Genomic DNA, 19,238 nt, shown 5'->3' with positions numbered 1-19,238 from the left:
CGATGTTCATATAATGTAATAAATATTTCTCTAAATTTCGAAATATCCTAGCCTTTTTTTGACTGTCCATCAGAGAGAGAAAGAGAGAGAGAGAGAAAGAGAGAGAGAATACACTTTATTGCACACCAAAACACAATTTGCATTCAAAAAACAGTCAAAAAGCAGACACATTTGTACAATAGGCGGTATTATCGCTAAAAGCGATCTCTTCCAGTCAACCGTTTAATTTACAGAAATTCTGGAAAATATAAAAATAAAGCAGGTATGTTGCGGTGTACTAAAGACAATACATTATTATAGAGAGGTTAGTTAATCTTAAATGGATTAAATACAATACGGCCGCCTTCCCCATGAGGGCACGAGTGCATATTAATCCTCATATTGATATACTTACTGATGTAGACAACGATTACTCTTATCTTACGATTTTTATACTCAGTACATTCAAATTTTTTTTTATATTACCTCTGTAGGCAGACGAGCATACGACCCACTTAACATCACCAGCTACGTCAGTAATGTCCAGAGCAGAGCCAAGACGCTGCCTAGTGCTCAGTACTGTCCATAAACCTCATTTGACGAAAGATATAACGGTCGCGAATCATCAACGAAGGGACTTCATTCCGAAGCCGGTTGGTCCATAGTAGAAAATATCACTGGAAATGCACTGTGGATGAATGCAGGGGTCCAAAGTATTACGGATAAACTATGCTGTGATGGCAGTCAGTGCTATAGTATTTTTTTTATTGCTTAGATGAGTGGACGAGCTCACAGCCCACTTGGTGTTAAGTGGTTACTGCAGCCCATAGACATCCACGACGTAAATGCGCCACCCACCTTGAGATATAAGTTCTAAGGTCTCAAGTATAGTTACAACGGCTGCCCCACGCTTCAAACCGAAACGCATTACTGCTTCACGGTAGAAATAGGCAGGGTGATGGTACCCACTCGCGCGGACTCACAAGAGGTCCTACCACCAATAATTAGGCAAATTATAATTTTCCGGGTTTGATTTTTATTACACGATGTTATTCCTTCACCGTGGAAATCAATCGTGAACATTTTTTGAGTACGTATTTCATTAGAAAAATTGGTATCCGCCTAAGATTCGAACACCGGGGCATCGCTCAACACGAATGCACCGGACGTCTTATCCGTTAAGCCACATAAGTGATCACCGACACACATGGACATCAGAAATGTCATGGACAGCCCCCTACACTTTAGGAGTCTTTAAGACTCGTGAGGAAAAATAATCAGTGAAAAAGATCTCTGATGAAGATGAGTGACTCGTAATGTGAATGAATGCAGAAGTTCAAGATACGACCTGGAATAAATTCAATGAACTAATCTATCGAAATGTGAGAATAAGATAAAGGGTTCATTGTAGTAAAGTGACGTGTTGTACGGAGGTCATCATGTATTTATGTTATTGACATTAGCAAAGTTGAGACTAAATTTATAATTGACTGACTCGGTGGTGTATTAGTTCCCGCCCCTGACTGTTGCGCCTCGGGTCGTAGGTTCGATTGTGTGTCGACAAACATTCTGTGATGAACAGATTTGCTTGCTCTTTATCTGGGTGTTTACTATCTATATATCGCAAATACGGTACTATACACTTATGCGTTTCTTGTTAAAACTGAACTAAGTTTGAGCAAATCCATTTTCAATATCTTTCTTCTTCTTCATCTTATCCTTTTTACTGAGCCGGCTTTAAGTGATTACCGGCTTCCACAGTTATCACAAAATGAACGCCGCCACCCACCTCCAAAAATGATGTTACAATTGTATTGTATTACAGAAATAAGCAGTGTAGTTTATAATAAACGAATTTAAAAATAATGCGGGCATATTTTTTATCACACTATTTTATTCCGGATCCGCAATGGAAATCAGGCATGAGCACTTTGTTAGGTACGTATTTCCTTAGAAAAGTGGTCCAAGTATCTACCTGTTGAATTTAAACACTGATATAATAAATAATAATAATAAACATTTATTCCAAGTCTAAATTACAAAACAAAGCAACAAAAAAAAGAACAGGAAACATATCAAGACTTTTAAAAGATTCATTAAATTAATTAAAGATTAGTTAATGCCTAACAATCACAAATCAATTCGTATTGCGGCGCCGATCCTCTGTCGGTACCTAGTATCAGACCGATCAATCATTCATTCCAGTATAGCGTGTTCACCTTTTGTCTTACAAAAGTCAATCATCACATCAAGTTCACCTTTCAAATTTACATAAGTCAATAATCACATTAACTGATCAAAAGAACAATACAAATTATAATGATCCTGGTAAATGATACACAATAGCACATTTATTATTAAAAAATAAACATACAATATGTTTTAAATTAATAAAAATGATAATTCGAATAGTAGTTTAGATTAACATACATCAGTTGAATATAGCTTCTGTTCAATAAAAATTGTAATATACAATGACATCGAGGAATAGTTATTGAATTAATATTGATAACATATTACTCACAGAAGGGATCAATAATTAAAATTATTATTATTAAACTTTACTTAAATATTCAGAAGATACGCTTTTAAATTTAGTGTTTAATATAAACATATCTACAACCAAAATAATTTTAACTTTCTTTAAGCTACTGAGGACTCATTTAATGACTATTTCAACGGTTAGAGCAATCAAAAGGTCTGCTCAAATGACCTATTTAACAAAAAACATTTCAAGTTTACTGGGATTGAGTTCAACTAAACATAGCTTATTAAGCACTGGGTTAGTTAAAACAAAAATGAATGAACCAAGAAAAAGCGATCGTCCTTTGTCCTACTGAGTTTCTCGCTGGACCTCCTATGTGAGTCACATGGTAGACTTAGCGAAGCACTATGCTTGCTAGGGCTAGTGTTAATAAATTTTCTCTCTCAGGTTGAACCCGTGAGCTCACCTACCAGTCCGAACATAAGTGGAATAGCCCCCTAGACTACCAACGATTAGGTAGGGAAAACAAAAAAACAAACATTATAGAAATTCTTTTACCGGAGGTAATTTAAGTTACTACATTTCTCTGCCAAGCAACGCACAAGAAATCCCAAGCCTCTTTCGGTTACCTTTTTTACGTACGTGTTGCAAAGTAAAGATTTTTGAAATAATTTTTTATTCAAAACCACATATTACTCAAATTTTAATTAAAAAAATCGGGATAATCGGAAAAAATGAGATTAGAATTGGAAAGACAGCAGCTACTTATCCCAATTTATTCGAGTGCCAACCTGTGATATCGTCCTCTTCTGCAGTTCAGGTTCTGCAAATAGAAGCATTTCAAATCGATTTAATTTAAATGTTTATATATTTTCTGATATTTTAATACCTTTTTATATATGAAATAAAAAATCTTAATAGGGTGTATTAAGTGGTGGTAAGGTGATGTTACAAGGTAAGCCTTTTTTTATAACGTATATTTAACACTAGCGACCCACCCTCGCTTCGCTTCGGAAACATTAAAACACACATGAAATCAAAAAAATAAAATATTTTTTTTTTTTTAAAGTAGCCTATGTTCATCAGGGACAATGTCGGCTTCTAATAGAAAAAGAATTTTTCAAATCGGTCCAGTAGCTTCGGAGCCTATTCGAAACAAACAAACAAACAAATCTTTCCTCTTTATAATATTAGTATAGATAGGATTCGCCAAGTCGACTGTCTCTAACATCAGGCGATAATAAACGCAAGTACACGAACTCAAACAGATGAGTACGTTATTATCGTGAGTATGCAGTATTTTTCTCTGCAAGCTTGCTTCAGTTAACGAGGAAGTCAAAACTCAGAAAACAATATGTTCAGACAATATCTTTCTCGTTAATGTCACTAGATAAAGCTCTTTCGACCACTTGCAAATCGTAATTGAAAAACTAGCACAAAGTACACAGTTTAATTGCATTTTGTCAACATGTCATCGTTGTAGAAAAATAATATTATAAAAAAAAGCTAAAGCTGGCCCTTTGTTGCTTTTACGAGTGAGTTCGGGGAAAATACAGAACTTTCTAACCGTCTTTTATTAATTGAGTGTCGACACACACGGGCGGAGGTAGAGGTGCGACGCAAAACTCCAATCTGAAACTTCTTAGTTCCGCTGTCGTAGGTACGTCAAGGCTACTCGGAACTACATTTAAGTTGCTTGCTAAGAGGCGACCTAATTTTAATACTGCCTGTAATAAAATAATCAATGTTCCTCATAATCTATTTAGTTCAAGCACAAATAATAAAATATTATTTGTGGAAGTGTACGTTGATAAGATGAATCTTATATACTTTTGTTCTTTGTTTGGTACCTCATAGAATTCGTATTTAAGTCAGAAGAAATAATAGCTAAATTATTTATTGTTTACCTGTCGACAAGGAATAAATATGTATGTCAAATAAAGTGTCAAAAACTATGCATGTTAGTGTTTCTTGGCTATAATACTATAATACACAAATAAAAAATTGGATAAATTACATTCATTATTTAAATGTTAGATAAACTAGCTGACGATTCGCTTCTTATTAAATTTGTTGTTGTTGTTGTTAGCTAGTTGGTTAGTTAAGGTTAATGCCAGAGACAGAGACGAGATCAAAATCTCATTTCAATTTCAAAAACGGTTGTCACACTCTTTATGCCGGCTTATCTTTGCTCGCAGAAAAAAGCATCGTGCAAACTTTTCTATAGCACCTCGAGTAAACCAGACCAGGTACAATGACCATAACAAGTACAGTAATTATAACAAAACGACATATATATATATATAATGAATCGTAACCATGAAGAACCCGATGAAGAAATTTAAATTAAGTAATGTGAAAAAAAAAACTCAAATAAAGTACAATTTTACATATAGCTCAGTCTACTTACAGCACGAGCCGGTAGTGGTAGAGCGGGACGCACATAAACCGGAGGACAAGCTAAAAGTAAGGTTAAAGGAACAAACATCTTCATAACAGGAAAGGGCACGGCTACTGTGAGCATCTCTGCAATCAGAATAATAATAAATTTTAGTACAGACAATGCCGTCTATTGGATCAGTAGGTAAAGTCAACATAATAAAGTTTAAGTGACAAAAAGAGATGGAGAAAGCCTAGTTAGTTCAAGAACCGAAAGGGAAACGGCAGCTGTTAACAAGTCGTGAGCTTTTTTACTGCCATAATATACAGTCCAGCCTACGCCCTATCTGACTATGGGTGGTCGCCGTCCGGACATCAGCAAAGTTAAGAGCGCAGTCAAGTCATCTCCTACCGAAAGTGAAACACATTGATACATAAGCGTAAACGTGTAATAAACCCAGTCGGTTGCCAATTGAACAAAATTAAGTTGAACAAAGTTGAGAACAGAGTGGTTGCGTTTAATTTTCCAAAGAAAATTTTAAGTTCTATAATCACAGCAGGTGCATAATCCAAATTTCTGTGAAAAAATTATAGTGAAAATTTTATATTATAGATTTACCTTCATATATTCTAGCGGAATATCTTGCTGAACTAGAATAAATAACTTTCATTTCGGAACTGAATTCATCAGTCATTTCCCATACGTACAAAATTTTACCATATCGTGGTCCTTCAACAAATAATAAAACCGTATCGCCAGAATCTAAAACAAACCCTGTTAATAACTGATCCCGCTGCCCTGTTGCCACGGCTAATTCATTAACTTCTGTAATAATCTTTAGCGCAGATTCTATCGCGTTGTTATTACATGTCAAGGCAAACAGTCTTGAAAAGCACTCAGTTAATTTACGTGGTTGACACCCAACGACACCAATAGAAACGTCCAATGTCATTTGGGCTTCTAAAACTAGGCTTGGAGGTACCAAAAGTGTTGGTTTCAAGGTCCTTTTTACAGCATTGACATCGTTAGTGCAAAGGTCTTCACGTTTTGATTCTACAACTGATGTTGTTGGCGGATATAATGAATATTCTCCTTTAATAAAGTTATTAGATGTTTTAGCTAACAATTGAGCATCAATTCTGGTGCAAGCAATCAAAACATCATCGTCGTTGTTTCTTTTTTTGGGCGGGATAGCAGATCCAAAATCTTTGTCAGCTTTCTCATAGCCAAATAACATAGGCTTATTGTCATTTACAGTTGAACTCAGAATTCCTCGAAGCTAAACAGTGATAAATTTAAGTTCATGTATGTTAAAGTAATACAAATATTTTAGGAAAATATTACCTACCTCAATTATAAAAGGGAGATCTAAGAAAATTGCACAAATTTCAGAAGCTGATTCAAAAGTCATAGGTACTGCATGATGATCGTTAAAATTTATTGATTTCGTTAATTTCATTGTTTGCTGTTCAGAATCATGACTTTCCTCTCCTAATTTCCAACGGGTATACAATTTAGATATTCTGAATGTATTGAAAAAGTAGTTTTAGTTTAGATATACATTTTCTATACGATTGATCCCACAACACCCTGTATTAAAATGGAACCCGGTAAATAAAAGTCGGTGGGAGTCATAATCTAACCGTAAACTAGTATATTCTGATGATAACAAATAAACTTTTGCTTACAAAATAAATAAATAAAACCGATTAATCTTATTATTTATTAGGATAAGATAGAATAAGATAATTCGTCTAATCCTAACTTAGAACCTCTGATAATTTACCTTAATTTTTTAAAGTCATTAACAGGAGCATCAAATAACTTTTCAATATTCACAAAAACTATTGGTTTGTCATCTTTAGCAGGTAAATTATTGCTTGACAACAAAACTATAACTTCACCTAGTTCAGGCGGTCTCTCTCCAGATACCTCAAAAGCAATGATCCTTCCAACACCTAAAAAATATATGCCTATGATTCAAAACTTAATTTTGAATAAACACCAATTCTGTTCTAATTTTCGACCAGAGATTGAGCATCTCTAACACTAAATAGTTCTGACGGTTCTTTCGTCTGAAATAATTCAGGTTCGTCATACTTACATAATGGTCTACACGTTACAGTGTGTGTAAAATGATTCTCGAAGCAGATACGGAAAGAATCTAAAACCCTGATATAAATGAAAAACAAAATTTATTTACAAGGTAAAGTTACTTGTCTAATTATATTAGTAGTTAATTTAGCAAACTCAAAGGGCAAGTAATACCCCATAAATGTTCATGTGCTAGTCTTTTAAATAATCGCCAATCGCAAAAAATCGCAGAAAAATTCTGAGTACCTTCAACATGTGCCAAGTAGCGTGCGAATATTTTCAACAATTATGTGATTTTCGTATAGCTTAGCGGTATCCAGAGTGTATCTTAACAGGCTAATTAAAACAACAAAATTATTATAATACCAGCTAATATAGCGTCACCAGTTAACTTTATCTCAAACTTCACTTTTGCCACATCAGTTGTCTTCTTCTTTTCTTTAAGTTTAGAATCACGCTTGACCTTATATTTTGGTTCTTCGGGCACAGTTACAGCATCTTCGGTTTTTTCAAATACATTTCGATTTAATGTGGCTTCTCGAACATAATATAAAATTTTATCTTGCTGTCTCACATCTGTAATTTGCACAATTTAAAAACTGAAACATTTTAAATTATTGTACATTGGAAAATAATGAACATGTTAAATGTTTTACTACAAATCTATCACACATCTATTATCTATAAATATATAATAAACTATCATCTATTATCTATAAATATCGTACTTCGAAGACAAACAGATCATCGAACGAGGGTTATTTCGTTCAATTATATTATCCTCCGAACCTGGTGATTTATTTTATTCAGAGTTTATCTCTATATCTGTTTGATAATCAAAACATACTTGTTATGAAAACATACATAAGTAGTATAATAATACTATATGCTGCGTAGAAGAAACAAACTGTAGAAATCTATGGACTCGAAATTATACTAATCAATTTTCTAATATAATACTAATTTTCATCAAAATGGCACTTTTTTCGCTCGGAACCGAGTATAAGATCCTCAGTAATAAACTATTTAATTCTTAATACCGATAAACATCGACATCATATTTATGACATTGAGATTATGTTTTAAAATTACCAAAAACACGTGGTTTAAAACAAACTAAAATCTTTCAGAAATGTTCCTTTGCATACGTAGGTGGAGTTTACATCCCACGTTATAAGTCATGGTTAAGGAACTAAAAGATACAATAAGTGCAATGTACTATACTTGTGACATTGGGCAAATCACGTTGAACTCCAGTTTACTAGATCAGCTCATCGGCTTATAAATTGAAAAAAGTATTGTTTAAAATTTTCTTAGAATGGATGGCATTTTCATGAATTTTTACTGCTAATATCTCAATTGTAGAATATAACGGCTACCTCACTCTTTAAACAGAAAAGCATAAGCTGCCTCGTGGCAAATATAATCAAATTGATGACATCTATTCGTTAAAGCGATAAATCAACAACGTCGTGAAAATTTTTTTAAGACGCCTGGTACATTCGTATCGACATTTTTTTCTAATAAAATACGTACTTAACAATTGTTCAGGAATTTATTCCACGGTGCAATAAAAATCAAACCCGCGAAACTTATACTTGGAGTTAATACTTGTGGTAGAGCGTGCTGTGAACCCGCACGGATATACCACCACCCTGTGTACTTCTGCCGTGAAGCAGTAATGCGTTTCGGTTTGAAAGATGGGGCCCCCGATGTACTGTAAAAACGGAGACTTAGAACTTAAGTCGCAAAATTGGCGGCTTCATTAACGACGACTTAACACTAGGTGACCTCTCTTAGTAACAAACATAAAAAAATGTGTTTGTGCAGCTCACGTTCTGATCTCCACTTTATCTTTTGTTAGTTTGACCTGCATCATCAACAGAGCGATATTAATGTTCTTAATTAGCATTGATTATTACTTATGTGGACCTTGAGTGCTTAGTCCAATGTAATTAGATCACGACTTAAGTTTTCAAGCGACACACACATGTAGTAGCAGGGAAGTAGCTAGTAGGTTGATCGAAGAGGATCGAGACCGCGGAGCGCATTAACAGAACTCTAGAGTTCTGCTTTCTGAGAGTCTTGTGTACAAGAGCGATCAGTTGGCGATGTCACATTTTGCTCCGGCTGGCTTGTTTTGGGTCAGCGGGGTATTTCGAAACAGCCCTGGCAGCGCTTGGGCGACCAGACGGGCCATCGGATAAAGGTTGTCCAAACAGAGTCATTGATTCGCCTAGACGACTCCGCCAACTGGGCGTCCTTGGGGTGAACCCCTGGATTTAGTTACTGCGATAACTCCTGGTTCGGCCTCGAGCGAGATTACAATGGGAGTCACTTAGCGGGTGTCATCTTACATTTGACCAATTCCGCATTCATCGTGAGCCCCCTCGGTGCGGGAAACTCGTAGAAGGTTTGACTCACAGTCCACAAAAAAATAAGGGAACTGGGTAATGAACAACAGTCTAATCTAAATTTTATACCAGCATATTTCGATCAGCAATCAGTAATCCCACACGGGAAATCATGTCTATGCTGCCCAGAGCAATCATGCGCTACAATTTGAAGCACCCTCAGCCGATACCCGATACATGAGACTTCAACCTTATGTAACAAAGTGGGTATCGCGACATTCACGTTTTAGTGTTCATAGAATTTTGTGGCCATTTAATACAATTAGTTTTCAATACACTACGTATTTATAAGTAGATAAAGACAAAAAAGTTAAATACCCTCGCGTGGGCGCACTCACTCCTTTACTCGCTCATCCCTGTTAAGCGGTAAGACTACACAAACAAACTTTTGGGTACCATTTTCTCCCCTATTTTTCAATCGATTTTCTTTTTCTTTTGTTTTACTCAGTAGCTATGGAAGACCTTGATTTACTAATTTCGTTTTTTGGAAATAATTTAATTCTCAATCTCACTACACAAAAACAAAAACAAAATCATCCAATAAAACTAAATCTTGAAACATCAGTGAGTATGGTCGATTTTCCATCAACCATTCATTCGTCATGATACAGTGTGTTGCTAAAGAGGCGAACTCGTAAGCCATGTCAGTAATTTTAGTTTAATAATTCTTTTAATTATTTCTAATACTGACCTTCAATAGGCTGTGGAATATCAAATGACCCATCGAAATAAGAAGATGGAATATATGTCTCCACGTTTTCCCATATGATTTTCTCGCAATAACTGCTAATACTTTCTTCACTTTGAAGCACGGGTCCGAAGAATCGGCGTTCGCCAAATTTTAAAACAGGAACATAAACTTCAAAATTCTTATCATTTTTCGCACTTAAACAAATTAGTGAGATGGATTCGTTTTATCAGACAGGCCTAACTAGTGCATACATACATTTCTTAACAATCAGTTAAATTGTTCGGTGGACTTACAAATACCTATCTAAATTTTAATATTTCTTTATTTAGTAAAAAGCTATTGAAGTAGTTTTTTACTTGTTTGCGGAACTATGCCCGATATGCGTATCTATCACGATTAACTGTCTTTTATTTTTGACAAACAACTATATTGCTGTTCGATAAAATATATACACATTTCCTTATCAGGTAAACAACTTTATTATATTTCCGTTGTAAGCCAACCTGATGTTTAGTAGTCGCCGTTATTCATGGATATCAGCAATGCCAGAGGCATAGCCAAGCCGCTACCTAATCCTCTAATATAACTAGTCAGGTCATAAGTATTGTCACACAGTAAAAACTTTTCTTTTAGAATGCTGGCCACAAAAAAGTTTATTGAATTCGAATTTCGAAGCGTTCATGAAAATAAAAATGTATACTTTTAGAATTTTACTCATTTATTAAATATGGAGTGGACGCTTAAAGAAGACCGTGTTGCAGTTATTGCGTTGCATCGTTGCGGTTACGCGCCAATTCAAATTTTTAACATACTGAAAAATTTAAATATAACCAATAGATTCATTTATCGTACCATTAAACGATACAATGAAGACTCTAGTGTAGATGACAGGTCAAGAAGTGGTCGCCTTCGGTCTGTTAGGACTCCAGCAGTGATAAAAGCTGTGAAGGCGCGAATTCAAAGAAATCCCAAACGTAAGCAGAAACTGTTGGCCCTTCAGATGGGGTTAAGCAGAACCACGGTGAAAAGGGTGTTAAATGAAGACTTAGGGCTTCGGGCATATCGAAGAAAAACAGGACATCGTTCGCACACAGTAGTGAAGAAGCGAGCAACCGTATTCCGCGTGTCCAACGAGGTCATTTTCCATCCTCGCTCATGGTATGGTTGGGAGTTTCTTATTGGGGCTTAACAGAGGTACATTTTTGTGAGAAAGGTATAAAAACGAATGCAGTTGTGTATCAAAATACAGTCCTGACGAACCTTGTGGAACCTGTTTCTCATACCATGTTCAATAACAGGCACTGGGTATTCCAACAAGATTCGGCGCTAGCTCATAGAGCGAAGAGCACACAAGACTGGCTGGCGGCGCGTGAAATCGACTTCATCTGGCACGAAGACTGGCCCTCCTCCAGTCCAGATTTGAATCCGTTAGATTACAAGATATGGCAACACTTGGAGGAAAAGGCGTGTTCAAAGCCTCATCCCAATTTGGAGTCACTCAAGACATCCTTGATTAAGGTAGCCGCCGATATTGACATGGACCTCGTTCGTGCTGCGATAGACGACTGGCCGCGCAGATTAAAGGCCTGTATTCAAAATCACGGAGGTCATTTTGAATAAACTTTAGTGTCATAAGAATCTATGTTTTGTAAAGTTCATTTTGGTATATAAATGGTTACATAATGAATAAACTTGTTTCAATTATTTTACATTAAACATGTGACAGAATTTATGACCTGACTAGGTATATTATGATGTATGGGAACTCGCACACGCTGACTAAACAGTCGATTACAGACTTTTGTGCGTTAACTGTAGCTATTGAAGCTTCAACTTCACATCTACGTTGCCGAGGAATTCAATGAAAATATTGAGGACATTAAGCTATTCTGTACTCAAGACAATTTCACGAAATACAAATTTCGCTTCAAACGTAACCTAAGAAAGGTATTGAGCTCTGCTTCGATGAAAGAGTGGGATTATACTAACAATCACAAACAAACAATCTACAGGGATGTTATTCTCTCAAAAAGTTTTGCATGAAAATATTGTAGAATTTCATTTTTACGTCAAAATACTTTTTGTCGTGTTTACAATCACCTTTTTAACAGTGCGTCATTAACGATTAGAAACGCTGCTTGACTGATGGACAGCTTTTGATAACCACTCGAAACTTAAAGTGAACACGCCACCGCATATAATCCAGTAAAAGGTTTTTCAACATTAACTACACATCTACACAAGATTATACTATAGATTTCAACGGCAACTGTTTCGTCACACATCAAAAATTTGAGAATTCAAGTTCATTGATTAATTAACCAAAAGATTTTTGTTGGAACTTAAAATTACATTATGTAAGTACAACACCATTATTTCATCAAACCATCTACTAAAACTAACTTTGTTAGAACTTACGTCATTATTGATACAAAAAAAAATGTACATACCTATATATAAATATTTACTGGTGGTAGGACCTCTTGGGAGTCCGCGCGGGTGGGTACCACCACCCTGCCTATTTCTGCCGTGAAGCAGTAATGCGTTTCGGTTTGAAGGTTGAGGTAGCCGTTGTAACTATACTTGAGACCTTAGAACTTATATCTCAAGGTGGGTGGCGCATTTACGTTGTAGATGTCTATGGGCTCCAGTAGCCACTTAACACCAGGTGGGCTGTGAGCTCGTCCTCCCATATAAGCAATTAAAAAAAATTACATTGCACTCAAAGCTGTTGATCCAGGTGTGACGACAACAGTGGCTATAAATTCACGTAGATCCTCCACTCTCACAGGAAAAGCATGTCGTATTGAAAAGCTGAGCCATCTTCGTTCTAAGAACTGCCAACATCTCACCCAACCATATTTACTGCCGCACCAAACCTATCGGACAATGATACTATGCATTTCAATGACAGTATAGTTAATAACAAAATTAACATAAAAAAAAGTATGCGCCAGACAATCGAAATTTGATCATAATCACTGACACCTCAAGATTCAAATTCATTTGTGCGTTACATTTTATCTTTTGTTTTGTCATGTTAAAAAAAACCATTACCATTGGTTACCAACAATCAAAGAAATTCACAAAGGAGAAAAGGAAGAAGGAGAAAACGGTACTTAAGTATTTTGTCGTTGTCTAATTATGTTAACAAGTAAATACAGATTCCTGTACGTGCCCATAATTATAAAGGCGTATAATTCACTATTCGAATCACCTAGCTATTTATTACCATACTTGATCCAGCCTAAACATCATTTCCTTTCCTTTTTACCATCACACCGACCGCCACCGGAGCAGAGTTCATTCATACTATTGGAGCCGCTGTGTTCATTCACAGTGCGTTTCCAGATATTTGTTTTGTCATGTATCACCCGGCTCTGGAATGAATTCCCATCTACGGTCTTCCCGGGCGCTATGACATGTCTTTCTTCAGACGAGGTTTACGGAGACTCCTCAGCTGTAGGCAGCGGCTTGACTATATGCTGATTTTCACGAGGGACAGTGACTACTTACTACTTACACGGGCCGTATGCTCGTCTGCCTACAACCGCTATATTTAAAAAAACCTAATAGACGCCAGCGTGCATGCGCTCTTACTAATAATGACAGTTTATTATTACGATATGAATGTCCGTTAGTCTAAGAAGCGTATACATAAAATAATTTTGATTTTTATCAGAATAGCCTCAACAATAAATCTAAAAATAAAATTATATTTAACACAGTTACGAAAAAAAATAACGAAATGCTTAAAACATAATTAATTACCTTAGCTACGTGTGGCCACACTAGTATATCTAAGTCAAATGTCTGTCCGTGATACAGTTGATACTGTATTTTAAAGCCTTGCACAAATGTTCCGAGGTCCAATAATCCATTTTCAAAATCGTTCCATACATCTAAACCAATAATTTCAATGGCAAAACTCAGTGCAAACACACTCTTGCAGTATTTCGATAAATCAGCTGTCTGCGATTTTGTGTTGTTTTTACTCATTTGATTTGTATAATTAAATAAACACTGCTATTTATTTACTTTAAAAATCACCAAGTTTTCTTTCACTACGTTTAAAGTACGCTATTCAAAATTTATGAATAATATGCATAAATAAAAATGCTTTTGTATCGGAATTAATACTTTAATAATATCAACGACAGGACGTACACATGTCAACAAATGACAATTATTAGAACCAAACAGAATTTAAGCCTGAAAAATGCCTGAACTAAATTATCGTATAACATTAACTGCTCATGACCTAAAAGCAGAAAGCTCTATGTAATCCCATCGAGTACACATACAACTTGAGGGAGCTCATATAGTCCCTTCTTTAATTCGCCGTAAAGTCGTGTTTTATATAATTAACACCACAGTTGAAACAATATAAATTTTATTGTTGTAGCAGCATAAACAATTCTAAGTAATTATATTACATTAGTTATTAAACACATTATAAATTATTTTTACGTTTTAAATATTTGGCGGTAAAAAGGTCCCGTGTCACAGACTATATTCTTTTTCCCACATCTCGTGCGTTCCGGCTTACGCATCATAAAAATGTGCGTTCATAAACGCCACAAACTTTTAACCAGTAAATACAACGTTAACAAAGGTGCTCTGTCGACTTCCACAAATAAAACTAATCAATCAATTCGTAATTATTAACAGTGATTGTAATTTTAAATTCTTAAATATTTAAAAAAAAAGGTTTAGGTAATTAGGCGAATTCCACTTATTTAAAAAAAAAGGTTTAATTAAACACACTCTTGACTATCAAATCACAAGACTTTTCCCTATCTCTCAGTTTGCAAAACCATTCGCGAGCGATTCTACAATTTTACAATAGTTGAAATACTCTAATAAAAAATTCAAGTTTCCTTTTAAGGTTTCAAGTAGATATTACGTTTCTGAAAACAGGAGATCTTTTGGAATCAGAAATAACGAAAAAAATTATCAGTTGACAATTCATTAATATTTATGTATTTTACATTTTATAACGGAACGTAATTTCCGAACGTGTGATACCGCCCCCGCCGCCGCCTTACCGCCCGCTGAGACAGAGCTCTCTGAGCGCGCAAACACACGCCTTCAGCGCACGCGACGACGACCAGTAAAATATTGCGAGTCTTAATTTAACTGTACGATTCTCAACTCATTTTGTATTTTATTTTAGTTATTGTGTCGCTTTTATATTAAAACCTCATACCAAATCAGTGTAAACATTATTTCTATATCATCTTCGCCAACAGCCCGGAACAACGAACTCACGAAAATTCACAAAAGTCCCGCCAGTCGGACTTGTAGTGTTAAAATTTATTAAAATGCCGATGTACCTATCGGTCGTTACTATAAATACCTGCCGAAGCATACGTACATACCTATATTACTCGTATAAAACTACAAATTATTATTAAAGTGGAAACTTTTTTCTCACCATAGTTATTTGTTAATGAAAAAATTACATACATACATACATACTTTTGAAAGTTTCACTTCTACCACGTGTATTTTGCATACATATTATTTACAATTTAATTTTTGGAGACTCCAATATATTCATTACTAGCGACCCGCCCTCACTTCGCTTCGGAAACTGTAATTTATTATTGATTTCTCCACTATTTAATCGATGTTATTATACATATAAACCTTCCTCTTCAATCACTCTATCTATTAAAAAAAACCACATCTAATTCCGTTGCGTAGTTTTAAAGATTTAAGCATACATAGGGACAGACAGATATAGGGACAGAGAAAGCGACTTTGTTTTATAGTATGTAGTGATCATCATTAACATTATGTTAAGCAGCCGAAGACCAGGCTCAGTGATCTGAATCGAGAGAGGCCTACGCACGGTTGATGATGTTTTTTTTTAAATTCCCGAAACGAAAATCAGCAGAACGCCATTAATTCGAGGAGTATTTCAAAAAAATCTAAGGTTTTTAAGGACATAATTACTCTATACTAGAGGTCCTGCAGTAGTCGAAATTCAACTATAATTAATTGGAATTGTAAGTTTCATTGACACTATTATAATTGTATGTTATACTTCTATAATCAAAAATCACAAATTCACATCAATCACAAATTTCGCCAAAGCTACACTATAAAAAAATATTAATAAAGACAAACAATATGTATTTAATCTATTCTCAATTTGACCACAGACGTCAAGAACAAAAGTTTCAATAAACAGTATGCATGCGTGTGTGCGTCAAATACATGGTATGTAGTATGTGCAATGTTTTCTTTATTGATTTAATGTATCTTTTATGCATTATTTCAAAATATATATTAGCATTGTGCATTTTTTCTCTATATTCTCTATAAGTGTGGAAAATTTCATACTCCTCCGTCCGCGCAATTTTCGTAAAAAGGGATACCTACAAAGTTTTTGCTTCACGGATTAATATATAGATACTATTATTGTGCTGTATTGACAGATCGATTCAATCGAGAAACAAATATAATCTGTGAAGTTAATCGATTGTTACAACTGGTGTTCTCGTGTTTCATCTTCAAACGTTTGCTTTTTATTATAGTGCATGTTGACGCGCTATCAACTTTAATTGAATATTTTCAATTGGAGTAGTAACAATAATTCTTGGATCAATTGTCAATTCCTGAGGTGTGGTATCATCTACAGCTACTTCATATTTCTTCAACAGAGTTGCAAAGCCCGCTAACATCTGCATCTTCGCAAAACGCATGGCTAGAAAAGTTTAAGACGCGTTACTATTATAGTTTATTAAAAGATCAACTGCGTAGGTTATCGGAAAAAAAAAAAAAAAAAAGGTTATCGGTGATTAGATATTAAAAATGAAAAACATAACGAAAATACATTTATGTTTCAACATACTAACTATACTTAATTAATTTGCTTTTTGTCTTTGAAAGTTTCTTTGATGCCCTTATCTTCGACTTACCAACCACCCTAAGCCGTCTTTTGAGGCAATCTTTGATCGGTTTTTACGCTTCCCATCACCCATTAGTTGATCTGTTATCAAGCTCGCTTATTTCCAAAAGGTAGCTAGACTTTGTTAACATTGATAGAAATTAGAAATTTCTAGAGACAAAAACTTTCGTGTTCTACTATATTACAAATACTCATTTAAGGTTTATTTACAGCTTGCTTACACCTATGAGAAATTCATTAACTGAACTTTTGGTGAGATATTACAAATAGGTTTATCTAATAAGTTCTTTACGATAATTTTCAATGATTAGGTAAATACTCAAGAAAGCATTTGTGGAGCATACAAAAGAAGTAGGGCAGCACACACGTAAAGGAATTAATTCATTAAACATGTTTTTTAAATTTCTTTTTAATTTAGCGATTACTAGGCATTACATAGAATATAGAAAACTGAATAACGGCATTTATCTCCCGGGTTAAACCGGGTAACCATTTCGTCGCAGAAATACACAGGATGATGATACTTGTGCGGGCTTATCATATATACATAATATGCATATTTTGCGGGACTGATTTTTACTACACAATATAATGCATTTGTTGTGAAAGTCGTTCGCGAAGTTGTGTTACGTCTGTATTTCCGCAGAAAAATGTAGTTTGCGGAATTTGAACACCGTCACAGCCTGATGAAAATACACCGGGCGTCTTGTTATTAAAGCTACAATAGCTCCAAACTAAAATCAATGAGCTTCGGACAGAAACGCTTGGAGTAAATAATGAAAGAAAACTGGAACTTACCAATACATATCCTATGGCCTTCCCCAAATGGCATATATGTGAAAGGGTAAATTGTTTGCTTCGCTTCTGGTAAAAATCTTCTAGGATCAAATTTATTTGGCTCGGGAAAATATTTCGGATTGCGTTGAAGATGATACACAGGAATATGAATTCGGGTGCCTTTTTCAACTTTTAAGCCCGTCGGGAATGTGTAGTCTTCCATTACCTCTCGAGTTAAATTGGCTAATGAGGGATAAAGACGTAATGTCTCGTCAATGCAAGCATTTAAATACGGAGTTTCCGAAACAATGTCGAATTCAATTTCATTGTTGTGCTTAGCGAAATAATCATCAACTTCTTCGATGGCTTTTTTTTGATATTTTGGATTTTTGGCGAGTTCATAAAATGTTAAACTCAGGGTAGTCGAAGAAGTCTCAAAAGCGGCCCCAAAAAAAGAAACGCACTGAGCAATCAGTAATTCATCTGTCACTTCCAAATTCACTTTCTGTACACGGCCATTTTTTATATCTGGAATACTATCACCAACCAGATACTTATTCTGTCTGAGCTTCATGAATAAATCAATAAAGTCTTGTCTCTGTGATAAATTCCTTTGTCGGTCTTTAAATGCACATTCTAGCAGGTCAGTAAAGAACATTGTAATGACTTCCGGAAAAAGTTTCAGTCGTAATGCATAAAATAAGGAGGGCCAAATTCCTCTTAATACATTTATGATACCTCTTGTAGTCGATTTCGGAAAAATTTCCTTACTGATTTTCACAATTGGATTTTGCGAGTGCTTTTCCATGGCATTAATTTCTACTCCGAAAAGACAAGCACCAACACAATCCATTATAAAATATTTTATTATAGAGTTTATCTCGAAACTTTTAACAGTGGCTTTTTCTTCCAATACGTTTTCGAAGACTCGGCAACAATTCTTTATCAAGTGAAACATGTTTTTCATTTTTGAAGTTGTAAACAAAGGGGTTAAACTATGCCTCAAAACTCTCCAATCGTCACCGTACGTAAAAAATATACTTTGCGTGGTAATTTCTCTATCGACATATTTGCAGACCTCTCGTCCATGAAAGTAAAAAAAATCTTTTACCAGAATCAATCTTATCAGATCAGGATCCTGGACCACAAGAGCTGGTTCGGTACCATAAAAAGTGCCCACGTAAGGTGATTCCGGAAATTTTTCGCAGAGCCTCTTCGTAACATTCCCAAAAAAAATTTTCAACAATATATAATCACCGTAGTTTCCAAGAATCGGGTATGGTTTTTCAAATGGAACTTTTTTATTTTTCCAGTAATCATGGTTTCGTTTTGTTATATAATACACAACCAATACAAGAAATAAAATAAAATGCAGTAAAAAAGTTAGCAGATACATAATTCACCAACGATCGATTGGAGTACAAATTGAACTAACAATATTGACGGTTCTTTTTTGCTATTTAAACTTCAGATAATAATATTTATAAATATACATATGT

At 35.0% G+C, this 19,238-nt stretch overlaps 3 protein-coding genes across 3 annotated transcripts in view; 1 reads left to right on the top strand and 2 right to left on the bottom strand.

The window, feature by feature from the left end:
* LOC101747146 (ubiquinone biosynthesis O-methyltransferase) overlaps nt 1-19,238 on the top strand; it is a 222,227-nt gene that overhangs the window by 197,108 nt on the left and 5,881 nt on the right. The window lies entirely within an intron of this gene.
* Nucleotides 1,977-14,049, bottom strand: LOC110386325 (uncharacterized). The gene is made up of 10 exons (XM_038019237.2): nt 13,815-14,049; nt 12,759-12,922; nt 10,044-10,237; nt 7,305-7,514; nt 6,631-6,802; nt 6,193-6,367; nt 5,463-6,123; nt 4,875-4,990; nt 4,032-4,191; nt 1,977-3,287 (listed from the first exon to the last, which is right to left on the bottom strand). The coding sequence occupies exons 1-10, from the start codon at nt 14,040-14,042 to the stop codon at nt 3,226-3,228; spliced, it is 2,142 nt and encodes a 713-aa protein (XP_037875165.1). The 5' UTR covers nt 14,043-14,049; the 3' UTR covers nt 1,977-3,225.
* On the bottom strand, nt 16,583-19,135 carry Cyp6ae22 (cytochrome P450 monooxygenase CYP6AE22). The gene is given in 2 exon segments (NM_001110535.1): nt 16,583-16,758; nt 17,761-19,135. Coding segments are annotated over 2 exon segments (1,551 nt in total).

This window comes from Bombyx mori, chromosome 23, assembly GCF_030269925.1.
Source record: "Bombyx mori chromosome 23, ASM3026992v2".
Lineage (NCBI taxonomy): Eukaryota > Metazoa > Arthropoda > Insecta > Lepidoptera > Bombycidae > Bombyx > Bombyx mori.
Note: the sequence above shows the minus strand (reverse complement) of the source record. Positions and strands in the feature narration are given on the sequence as shown.